This window comes from Mauremys mutica, chromosome 6 (genome assembly GCF_020497125.1).
Source record: "Mauremys mutica isolate MM-2020 ecotype Southern chromosome 6, ASM2049712v1, whole genome shotgun sequence".
Lineage (NCBI taxonomy): Eukaryota > Metazoa > Chordata > Testudines > Geoemydidae > Mauremys > Mauremys mutica.
This window is the reverse complement of record NC_059077.1, coordinates 13054821-13067035: the sequence shown is the minus strand read 5'-3', so window position 1 is coordinate 13067035 and position 12215 is coordinate 13054821. Positions and strand designations below refer to the sequence as shown.

General features: G+C 44.4%; 1 protein-coding gene across 1 annotated transcript; it reads left to right on the top strand.

Moving 5' to 3' along the window:
• Positions 1–262: 262 nt before the first annotated feature.
• IER3IP1 (immediate early response 3 interacting protein 1) lies at positions 263–7865 on the top strand. The gene is made up of 3 exons (XM_045020325.1): positions 263–436; positions 5796–5897; positions 7660–7865. Exons 1-3 carry the CDS (start codon positions 346–348, stop codon positions 7713–7715), a joined length of 249 nt encoding a protein of 82 aa, XP_044876260.1. The 5' UTR covers positions 263–345; the 3' UTR covers positions 7716–7865.
• The last annotated feature ends 4350 nt before the right edge of the window (positions 7866–12215 follow it).

The window sequence follows — 12215 nt, the reverse complement described above, 5'->3', positions numbered from 1 at the left end:
TATAAAACCAGGGCATCTGGTCACCCTCCGACAGACAGACGGGGCAAATCGCTGTCTCCCTGCCATGAGGGCGCCGCTGAGCGGGAGCCAGGATCGCTTTGTCCCGCCTCAGGCACAGAGGGGCCTTTCCCCTCAGCAACGTGGGCTTCTCCTGCCCCCGAGCGCGGGCTCAACCCGGGCCAGACAGCCAGGGACACCACCCCCTCAGGCCGGGGCGGCTCCCGGCCCCGCTCCGCCCCCCACGCGCGGCGCGGCGCGCTCCCCGCCCAGCCCTGCCACGTCCCGGCCCCGCCCCGGCGGCGGGCTGAGCGCGCGCGGAGGCCGCGGCGGGTGGCGGCGGCGGCCATGGCCTTCACCCTGTACTCGCTGCTGCAGGCCGCGCTGCTGTTCGTCAACGCCATCGCCGTGCTGCACGAGGAGCGCTTCCTCCGCAACGGTGAGCGGCCCCGCACCCCGGCTCGCGGAGAACCCCTCGGGGCGCGGGGGCCGAGCCGCCCCCCGCTGCCCGTGCGGGGCCGAGAGGGGTCTCCGCCTCCCCGCCGCTGCCGGCGGGCGCCTCCCTTGCTTGCCCCTGGGGGACCCTGGCCAGGCCTTGCTGCGCGGGAGGCCCCGCGGGGATCGTTTCCTCCCCCCGCGGGCGCTAGGGCATCTCCGGTCCCTTCCCATCAGCGCCGTGCCGAGCCCGCGGGGGGAGCGACCGCCCGCTCTGCCCGCTAGCCGGGGGGCCGGGAAGGCGCCGCGCTGGGGCTCACCTGAGGGCGTGTCCCTGCCGGGAAGTGCTGTGGTGTTACAAGGTGCAGGGGAGTCGTAGCGCTGCCAGGCGCCACATATTATTAGAGAGATAAGGTGGGTGAGGCGATATCTTTTATTGGCCCGATATTACTGCCTTGTGTAATTAAGGCTGCAGTTCTGTCAGGCAGGATGCCATGATGTCTGCAGCCCGACTTGCAGAGAGCACCGTGATGTTGGGGCGCTGCCACCGCCCGCTGCGGGGGACCCTTCTGAAGCAGCCCCGTCACCAGGGGCGGTGGCTGGGGGACCCTGTAACTGACCTGCCGCTGCAGTGGGGCCCCCGAGCTACCCAGCCGCCATGGGTGGCGGGGACACCCTGGAGCTCTCCAGCCGCCATGGGTGGCGGGGACCCTGGAACTCCAGCCATCCCTGGTGGCGGTTGTACCTGGAGTTCTTCAGACACCACTGGTGGCGGGAGATCCCTCCCCAGCACCCAATTACCCCAGCTCCCCAGTAGCAGGGGGACCCAGAGCTCTCCAGCCGCCACAGGTGGCTGAGGGACGCTGGAGTTCCCCAGCTGGGGCGGCGGGGCCCCTGCAGGTCCCAGTCTCACAGGTGGTGGAGGATCCTCCCCTCCCACCTGCCAGCAGTGGCGGCAGAGGGACCCGGAGCGCCTCAGTTGCGGTGGGGGGACCCCGGCAGCTGCTCAGCTGTGGCAGGGGGATCCCCCTCCAGCTGCTCGGCCCTGGCAGGCGGTGGGGGGGATCCCCCTCTAGCTGCTCAGCCACTGGGCAGTGGTGGGGGCCACAGCTCACAGCCACTGGGGCAGGATGCTGGATCCGCCTCCCTCTTCATTTTGTCAGGGATGTTTTTAGTAAAAGTCAGTGACAGGTCATGGCTTCCATGAATTTTTATTTATTGCTTGTGACCTGTCCATGACTTTTACTAAAAATATCCATGACAAAATCGTAGCTTTATGTATAATGCATTATAGTGTGTGTTAACTAGTGCTGTGTCAGACTGGATCTAGCTCTTGGCACGTGTCTAGATTAAGAAAATAGGCCACGTTTAAAAAGCATGTTAGCTACCATGCTCTGAATCATTAGTGTAGACAGGGTTTAACACCTTTAAAAATGTTAACTGGTCATGGTCAACCTTAGGGAAGGAGTAATAGGTTTTTAAACAGGATCTAGATGGGGGCCATGATGTAAACACGGGCCTGTTGTGTTTAAAGTTGTCAGATGGTATGCCTGTGACCAGCTAACACAATTGTAAACACAGCAGACCTTGTCTACACTGAATGCTAACTTACATATAAACAAGTGTTTTAAAAAAATAAGCCCTAACTGTAAATCACGTTAAGGAAACCTGTTGTACAAATGGAAACCAAGGCTGTAGTCTTGTTAAGGGATGTTATGCCCCCATGCTCCCCAATACTCAGTCTCCCTTGTTGAACAAAATATTCCTGATAAATATTTTTGACATCCTGCATTGTGAAAGCTTCAAGTTATTCAAAATTAAGGCATGCAAGCAATAAAAACATGATACCTTTTATAGATATCAAAGGGAATTGATATAAAAGGTCTGGGAGGCATCATGAATCTAAGCAACTTCAGATATATTACTACTTTGCATTTGGTCATGCTCTTGCCTGTCATCATGCTCTTGTCTGAGTGATGGAGAGTGGAATGTGTACAGGAGTCTTTTAGCCATGTATGATTATGAATTTGTTTCTTCTATTAAATGGCCAGTAATATTGAAGTATCCAGCAAACTAGGTAGTTTTGTTTGACTCCAGGAATGATCTGAAATTAAATGGTATATTTCTCTTAGATAAATTCTGAGATTCCTGAGGTGCTGGAATGTTGTGTGCAATAAACTTAGTTTATCAGATCTTCCAGTTTCTCACCTAATCCAAAGGCCAGAGCCTCCATTCCTGCTATAGGTGGAATTCCTATTGAAATCTGTGGGAGTTCTCTGTATAGGGGATTTGTAGGATTGATATAATCCCTTGTAATTATCTGGCAGTGGGCAGCATTACAGGTTCTGTAAATAATATGAAATGTAGCCTTTGTACTTTCAAACTGTTCATGTATCCAAGCATGTTTCTTATCATGTATTTGATATAATAAAAGTATGTAACCATTAGGAAGAACCCATTGTTAGTAGTTCCCAACCTTGGTGTGTGGGAGATGCACCTGGCCCTCAGTATGCTTGATAGCATTGTTTTTGTCCATTCTCTCTCTCCCCCTCCCTCCCTCCCGTCTGGTTTCTCTGTTTTGTCTTGTCTCTCTTCTTTTATATTTATTTTTTGCATTTTGGGTTTATTTTTATTTTTGTTCCCAGTATCTTGCTCCAAGATCTCGCCTCCATTTCTCTGCCTCTTTCTCTCCTTTGCCTCTCTGTAAAACCCAAGTCTCTAAATTGCAACTTAGATTTGTACTGTACTAGACAAAAGAGCATCCATCCCAAGCTCTGAACACCCTTGACAAAAATTTGCCAGTCATCTCATAAAATAAATAGACTCCAGGAATTTGTTGGGTATAGCATTTCCCCGTGACGGGCCAAACTGGGATTATTGGTAGGAATGCTGGTGGCTTCCCTTCTCTGCTCTTCCGCAGTGGATTCATGCGTGGGACACAATCGGTTGAGGCCGCTTTGTGCTCTGCTGGGATCACGGAACAAGCATTCTGAGTAGGCCTTTGCTCAAAGAGAAGAAGCCAGGCATAGCAATTCCAGACTGGATCAGACCAGTTGTCTGTCTACTCCAGTATCCTGACTGTGACAGTGAACAGACCAGATTTCCTATAAAGGAAGCCTCTTGTGGATAATTATGTAATAACCAGCCCCTAAAGGGAAAGTTTCTTCCAAACCCCTATCAGTGTTTGGTTTAGATCCTGAAGCATAAGGGGATTCCTTAGTAAGAAAAAAGTCCTGTCCTTTCTAATTTAACTGTGGATCTTCTCATCTATATAGCTGTTTAATCCTTAAAAATAAATGAATAACTCTTGCTAAGATCTTGACCTCAAGGATTTCTTGTGTATTGACCTCAAGGTTGTGATGTGTATTTTTAAATTCTTTTATAAGTTTTAAAATTGTTGCCTGTTAACTGTATTAATTTACCCCTTGTTTTTGTATTGCATGAAATGGTAAATCTGAACAACCAGTTTACTTTCTTTTTGCAACTGATTGTTTTGTGTACTTCAGAGGTGCCTCCTTTTATTTGTCTCCTCTCCAAACTAAAAAGACCCATTCTTTTCAAACTTTGTTCATATGGAAGTATTTCATACCTCAGTCATTTATGTCAAATGTCTCTAAACCCTCTCTGTATCTTTTTTCTTTGTGAGTGACTGATTCCAGGTCAGGGTATACCATTTATTTATATAATAGTATTATAGTTTCAGTATTTTTTTCTATGGCATTCTTTATATGTTCTAACACCTTGTTTGTTTTTTTAATACTACTACATGTTGAGCAGGGTTTTTTATTATGCTATCCCCAATGATACACAGAACTTTTTCCTGAGTGGCTACTTCATTTAGAATCCAGCTATAAGAGCTGTTCACATTATTCCTTCCAATGGGCACTGCCTTGCATTTGTCAACACTTAATTTAATCTGTCGTGCTATGCATTTGTCTAACTGTTGAGTCCCTCATGGGCATTTGTAGTCCTGACTAATTTAGCCTTGTCCTCTGAAAATTTGGCTGTCTTGCTCTTCACCCTTTTCTCCAGTTCATTAATAAATTTATTATAAAACATTAGTCCTAATGTAGAACCTTGGGGTACAATTATTCCTCCTCTTAAGGGTATGGCTACACTTGCAAGTTGCAGCGCTGGTGGAGGCTTTCCAGTGCTGCAATTAGTAAGTGGCCACACCTGCAGGGCACTTCCAGCGCTGCAACTCCCTGGCTGCAGCGCTGGCCGTACACCTCACTCAGCATGGGGAATAAGGATTGCAGCGCTGGTACTGCAGCGCTGGTCATCAAGTGTGGCCACACACCAGCGCTGTTATTGGCCTCCAGGATATAAGGGTGTATCCCAGAATGCTTTTAACTAAATTACTCCCTTTGTTTTGTTATGCAGCCTCTCTTTGTTTTGTTGTGAACCTCCGGAGCTCCGGAGCTGCTCATCAGCTCCTGTTTGCTGTGATCAATCTGTGAACAATCAAATGAGATCCTCCTCCCTGCGTGATTCACAGGGGTTGAGTGTTTGCGTTTTGCTTGACCAGCAGCGAGAAAAGGAGTCATTCACAGGGGTTGAGTGTTTGCTTTGCTTGAGAGAAACGGGGGGAGGGGGCAGAGGGGGGAAAGAGAGTATGTTGGATGCAGGCTGTTTGCAGTTAACAGTAAGGGGGTGGGAAAATTTTCTGATTTTGCACAGTGTCAGTTCCAAAAATCCACTCTCTCTTCCCCCTCCTGGTCCCTGTCACACTGCCCCACACCCCCCTCTTTTGAAAAGCACGTTGCTGCCACTTGAACGCTGGGATAGCTGCCCATAATTCATCACTCCCAACAGCGCTGCAAATGCTGCAAATGTGGCCACACTGCAGCGCTGGTAGCTGTGAGTGTGGCCACACACCAGCGCTGGCCCTGCACAGCTGGACGACCAGCGCTGCAGATTTGTAAGTGTAGCCATACCCTTTGTTTTCTATCTCCTAGCCAGTTGAGTCCTTGATGGGACTTAATTGCTAACCCCATGATTACTTAGTTTCCTCAATAGCCTCTTGTGAGGTTTGTCAAAGGGTTTTTTTGAAGTCCAAATACATTGTCAATCAGTTCTCTTTTATCCACTTCTGACATGCTGTGAATTGACGTAGGTTAAATAGGCACTTTTCCTCCACTGTTATGTTCATTTAGCTGTTTTATAATTCTCTTTCCACTCATCATTTCAGTAGATTTACCTGGTCCTGAAGTAAGGCTTACTGGTCTGAAATCTGATTTCATCATGTTAGGACTTTACTAGTGGCTGAAAGTAATCTTTTTTCAAGATAGATCACTTTCTAATATTGCTAATAACATGTGTGTGATTTTTCAATATGGTTTAACCATCTTTGTGTTATACAGTTGGCTGGGGAACAGACCAAGGGATTGGTGGATTCGGAGAAGAACCAGGAATTAAAGCACAGCTAATGAACCTTATTCGATCTGTACGAACAGTCATGAGGGGTAAGATGAAAAGAACAGTTTAGTTAGGTACTTACTATGTGTTTTTAATGAACCAGGCACCTGAATTAGGACTCTTGCGTCCTTAATACAGGCTTCATTTGACCCCTGTTCCAGCTTTACCATCAGACCTCACTCCTTGGCTATCAGTTTTACTCATTATTTTCAATCCAGTCTCTCCAATCCTCTCCCTAACCTACTTGATGAAAAATGCATGGATCATCCTTCTGATTGACTCTTAAGAGGGAAGCTGCAGGTCACATGATTAATGGCCATGTATGGCACCCAAGGCTTGATACAACAGAAAATACCCACTGTCTTCCAAGCCACACAGACCTGTAATGTTGACTCTGCAGCAGGCCATTCTATCCATACGAGTGTTCAGCCTATCATAAAAGCAATTCCCCCCCCCCCGCCCCTTTCCTGTGCCCCAAAACACAAAAAACCCAACAGCTCTGTGATGGAAAGCTGTGCAACTGTCTCAGGGAAAGGAGAGCTTATGTAATTTTTTTTCCTTACATACTTAATAAACTGTGACCATCCAACTACCCTTCATTGTGATAGCTGGAATTATTGTATCTCTATCCCCTGTATAAAATTGCCTTAAAAAAGGCGTGTGGTAGGAGCAGCCTCAATTTACTCACCAACTGCAAGAGCTGATCCCACCATGAGTTGGACTCTTCATTTCCTCCTCTTTCACCCCTCTCTCCAATTCTCTTCTCACCTTCCTCAGATCTGCTTTGGAAATGGGGCTTTGGGAGTCAGGGGATCAACAGGCAACAAAAAGGGGCTGTGTGACTGACTTCAGCTCTTTCAATGACTTTTCAGTCATTGGGAAAAGAAGCTGCCTAGCTGTTAGTGTCATGAGTTTTGTCTAAACAACATATATGGCAACAAGATGACATCAGCTAGTTCCTAGAAAGAAGGCATTTGTAGAATTCTGGGCTAGTAAGGGGATACTTACTCCTCCAAATAGAAAGTAGCCTATATCACTAGACCACAAAAGACCTGGACATTTTTTGTAGGCCAGCATCCACCAAGATTGTGTTCTGCATGGTCACACAGGAATCTTGATATTCCAGAATAGTAGCAGTGAGAATTAGCAATTCTTCACTGACCTGACTCTCAATTCTTACTTAAAGCATCATAATTCAGTTGATTCACATACAAAGTGTGAGTGGTGAGTGAAATCACAGTAATTCCTAGCAGTCTTAAATGTAAATGGGGCCTGGATGGCTCAGGAGAATGTTCATGAAAATACAGGACTCCTTCACTTGTAGTTTACTGATACATGTCCAGTCCATGTTGATAGTAGCTAGAGGCTATTATCTGATGGCTATTATGCAACATACCTTAAATAGTATCAGAGGGGTAGCCATGTTAGTCTGGATCTGTAAAAGCAGCAAAGAGCCCTGTGGCACCTTATAGACTAACAGAAGTTTTGGAGCATGAGCTTTCGTGGGTGAAGTGAGTATTCACTCACAAAAGCTCATGTTCCAAAACTACTGTTAGTCTATAAAGTGCCACAGGACTCTGCTGCTCATACCTTAAATACAGCTTGTATTTCTGTTTCGTATTTTGTTCTTTGTATCTTGGGTTGTTGGCTCTGGAACATTTCACAGACTCTCAATTTGCATAACCAAATTAAATTTGAAAAAAGCAATAATGAGTATTTTCCAGGCTCAATGATCATATGCCATTCTGTGTCTGTCCAATGTAAGAAGAGAATGTCCTTCATTTTCTGTTTTTGTTTTTTTCCCCACAGTGCCATTAATAGCAGTGAACTCGATTACAATTGTGTTGCTCTTGTTATTTGGTTGAAGACCATCTGTTGAAAATCAGTTTTTGAACATCTGAAGTGGAGAGGCCACCCAGCACCACCACCACTGAGTTTATTGGATCCAACATGGCTTAGCTGTCAAACTTGACATTCAATTTAAAATAATAAAAACACAATTTCTATTTATCTTATTTCTTAATGTTCACTTGCAGTTTCATTACACAAGATAATGTGATCAATGCAACAGTGCTGTAAATACATTGGACTGCAAAAAGCTTTACTGCTGATGGTTAATAGCACCAACTGTTACAGTGTGTTGTAATATATTGTAATGATTAGAAAACTGCACCCTTTTAACAAATGTCTTGTCACTCAGGGATGAATTTCCTTCCAGTACACTTTGGTTTATTTTTATTTTAAAAATAAGTTGTCAAGTTTTCAGTTTCATAGTTAACAACACAGTATTATTATATAGACACCAATTTGGCTATTAAGATGTGTTACAATTTTGGGAACAGATATTTTTTACTTTTTGGTGGATGATGGTGGGTGAAATCCTTACTCTGTTGAAGACAGGAAGAGTTTGTCATGGCCAGGATTTCACCCATGGTATATATTTTCTCAAACCAATGACATTTAAGCTAATGGCAAACAAAGTGTTTTGAAAATATGTGCAATAGCTATGCAAAATCAGAACTATGTGCCTAAGGCGAGGAAACCATGTAACTGAGTGTTAAAATTTAGATTAGCAAGTGAAGTACTCACTAGTATTTGTCATTGTTTTGTCAAGGATCTCTTAAAGTATTTGCTAAATATATGTGTAGTAAGTAGTATGTCTGCAGTGGTGATCTGTAGCAGTGTTTGTATTCTAAACTGTTTTGGATAATATTGGAGGAAAATACTGCAACCCTTTTTCAAATGCAGTTTAAAAAAAAAACCCCACACAACAGCAATACACTTCAGAGTCAGTTATGTTACCTCTGGAGGGTGGGGTTTGTTTTTTTTTAAGTACTCTGTTATTCAAAGTGAAACACTGCAGTCCTTACTCAGGCAAAATTCCTAAATCAGTATAGATTTTGTCTGGACTCAGACTGCAGGATCAGGCTTGGTGTTAAGTAGTAAGTTTGAATTCAAGAAGACTGATTCTTGTGTACCTTTTTAGAGAAGCCAAACTTCTGTTCAGCTTTTCCCATTTGCTAGAGTATGACCCAAATTCTTTTAGCTTATTTTTAAAGTGGGGAAGAAAAGAAGACTGGAGAAACCTGGTATTTATATTATTGTTTTTAGAACAGTTTACTTTTAGTTTATCACCTCTTCTTTTGTCATTGACTCAAGGTAAAATAATTTTTTTATACAAGGATACATTTGCAAAACGGCATGTGAATGAGTTTGGTGATCTTCCGTTGCAGGATCTTACAGAAGCTGAGTTTATTTAGGAGGATAGATTTTTTTTGTGAACATTTGTAAATAAATCTGAATTTCTAAACTAAGCACTCTCTTTCATAACTCACTCTCCATAAAGTGGAAGGATCTCAAACCAACCTGTAGCCTGTTTTGGGTACTGAAAATATTTATTTTTTATTTACTGTCGTCCATCCTGAAGGTTCATAAAGTATTTGCTTCTACCACCACTAAAATACAAAAAGAACGAGGAGTACTTGTGGAACCTTAGAGACAATAAATTTGTTAGTCTCTAAGGTGCCACAAGTACTCCTCGTTCTTTTTGCTGATACAGACTAACACAGCTACCACTCAACATTGAAATACAGTTTCCTCTGTGTGAGGGCAGTAGCCAATCAAATGCCAGCCTGGTGCACAACAGTAGGGGAATGGAATTTTTGGCCAGAGTGGGATCAGTTCCTACTGAAGTATCTTGGAAATTCCAGAGTAGGGAGAATATAATTTTTTTTAAGAGATCAGCTGAGACCTTAAAAAAAAAATTACACAAATGTATCAAGGAGGTTTTTTTTATTATTACACTAATGTTATACAAATATCTTCCTTCACTAATGTAAACTGGATGACACTGGTGGGTGACAACAATGCAAGACTCCCTACACAGCACTACCACTCTGTCAGTTGAGGCTACTGCTTTTGCTGACCATAACAGGGAGCTCACGCAGAGTTGGTCATTTCAAATGTATATTTGGATCTTAATGTAGAGGTAAGTCATATTTTGGCCCTAAATGGGTTCCAAGTGTCACCTGCGTATCACTACATATATGCCCTTTATTGACTCAGATTGTTACAGAACCCTAATTTTAATAAAACATTTCAAGCCTCAGCAGTATTTAAGGTGTGGGAAAAGGAACTGCTGCTCCCCCCACCTCCCAAAAAAGTTCTTAATGCCTCTCACTCAAGGCATAGTTTCCAGTCTGAGAGTAAACATTAACCTCAAAGTAGGTGATTAGATGTCCTACAATGAAAAAAACATGAAAGTAAGTGTAGCTATTTAAGAATGAAGTTAACTTCCTGTTATGTACCTGATCTTGTGCCAACTGTAGTCAATCAAAAGACCGGTTGATTTCAGTGGAGCTTAATGAGGTTCTTTGAGCTTGGATTTTTTAAAAAAATACAGCATTTCCTCCTCCATCTTCAGTTTCCTGATAAGAAATTGATCTTCCTGAAATGTCACATGCATTATCTTATTCCACAATAGAGCTTTTCTGAAAAGTTATGGAGTTTTGAAAACTGTTTACAAAGAGCAATGTTTAAGCTATCAACATACACATTTATAAAACACAGACTTGCTGCTGCGTACAGCTGGATGTTACAGCAGCTGTTGGGTTGAGCCAAAAATGGGGGTTCATCTGGGGACTATGAGATAAGGAAATTATTCAAGACAGAAGGATATAGATGAAGGGGTGGTGGGTTGGGAGGGATATGGACTTGGGTGCACATGAGGCCCAGTCTGAATTGAGGGGCTTTGGGGGAGGAAGGAGAAAGGGAGATGGTGGTGCAGACAAACAAGGTGGTATTGGAGGAAGCTGTAGTGTACTAAGTATATCAAAGGGGGAGGCAGGGTATTGGGAGGCATAAGGAGTTATGGAAATAAGACATGGAAGGGGGTTCAAAAGAGTGGGGGTGGTTTGGCACGGGTGTATAGGGAGCCAGGGTGAGACATGATGGAGGTATACACCAGGTATAACTATACTATGCACACCCACAAGGCTGCGGTGATTTGGCCATGTCATCAGGCTACTCAGTGGCAGAAGCACAAGGTATGGCTTAGATTGGATTCCACCTGCAGGGAAGAGAAAGCATGGAGGTCAAAGAATGACAAACTGCAGGATGATTGAAAAGGATGCTTCCATCATGGAAACAATTTACGACAGAATTAAACAAGACAGCAATGGGCAAATGGGTTGCCTCATGTGCCACTAGACACAGGAGAGTCTAAATCCAGTACATATACAGATTTGAGCAACTCTGCAGGAGGTCCACTTTGATAGGCCTCATAAGATCTATTGATGCAAAGATCCCCTCTTGCAGATTTTACAGGCCAACCCAATTTAAACTTCTGATGCTTATTCAAAAACCAAACCACCAGGGGAATTGCTAAACTAAATACTTTGTTGAAGAGAATGGTGAAACTGTTTTAGAGGAGTTCAGCTAGCCCTGAAAAATAACCATATGTAATATGGAACAGATTGTTATAATGGGGATAGTGCTTAATTGTTCTCCATGTCCACTGAGGGTAGGACAAGAAGTAATCAGCTTAGTTTGCAGCAAGGAAGAATTAGGTTAGATATTAGGAAAATCTAACTATACAGGTAGTTAAGTACTGGAACAGATTAGATAGGGAAATTGTGGAAGCCTTATTGAAGGTTTTTAAGAACAGGTTAGACAAACGTGTATCAGGCATGGTCTAGGTATACTTACCCTGCCTCAGTGTGGGTGACCAGACTCGATGACCTCTTGAGGTCTCTTCCAGCCCTACATTTCTGTGATTAAAGTGCTCATGAAAATGGAGACTGCTAGTTCCTGGGCAGACCCATTGAACATGTGAAAGCACAACAGTCAACAGAGAGCCAGGCATGATGGAACCTGCTGCTCACATGATCTTCACTATCATATGAGACTGCTCCTGGGCTGGCACAGTAGCCCTGCAAGGTAGGGCCTGTTGTCTCTTGTGGCCACAATGCTATATGAGAGTGCTCTAAATGGCTACAGCATGATCAGCTGTGACCTGTCATATTTGCAGATTGCACCACCACCACCACCACGAGATTGCCCTTAGCAATGCAGCCTGGCATGCTGTCCCGTCTGTGGATTGCACCGCCTCTGGTGATGCAGACCATGCAGGGACCCATACCCTCCATAGGCTGCACCCCACCTGAGACTGGCACTGGCAGTGCAGCACGCCACCCTCAGACCCATGATTTCTGTAGTCCGGGAGGTAAAGCTGTCTCTCCAAGTGCCTGTCTATAATACCAAATTCCTTCGGGGGAGGCTGCATTTTTAATGCAGGAATATCAGTCATGGAGCCACAAAACTACATGCTGCGAAAATCTCTCACATAGCTTTGGTCTTTGAAAAAA

What these genes read in the sequence shown, in the direction of transcription:
- IER3IP1 (XM_045020325.1), top strand. Translation starts at nt 346, where the DNA reads ATGGCCTTCACCCTGTACTCGCTGCTGCAGGCCGCGCTGCTGTTCGTC. An exon ending in GGAGCGCTTCCTCCGCAACG is followed by an intron (nt 437 to 5,795) that starts GTGAGCGGCCCC and finishes TGTGTTATACAG; the next exon opens with TTGGCTGGGGAACAGACCAA. An exon ending in TGTACGAACAGTCATGAGGG is followed by an intron (nt 5,898 to 7,659) that starts GTAAGATGAAAA and finishes TTTTCCCCACAG; the next exon opens with TGCCATTAATAGCAGTGAAC.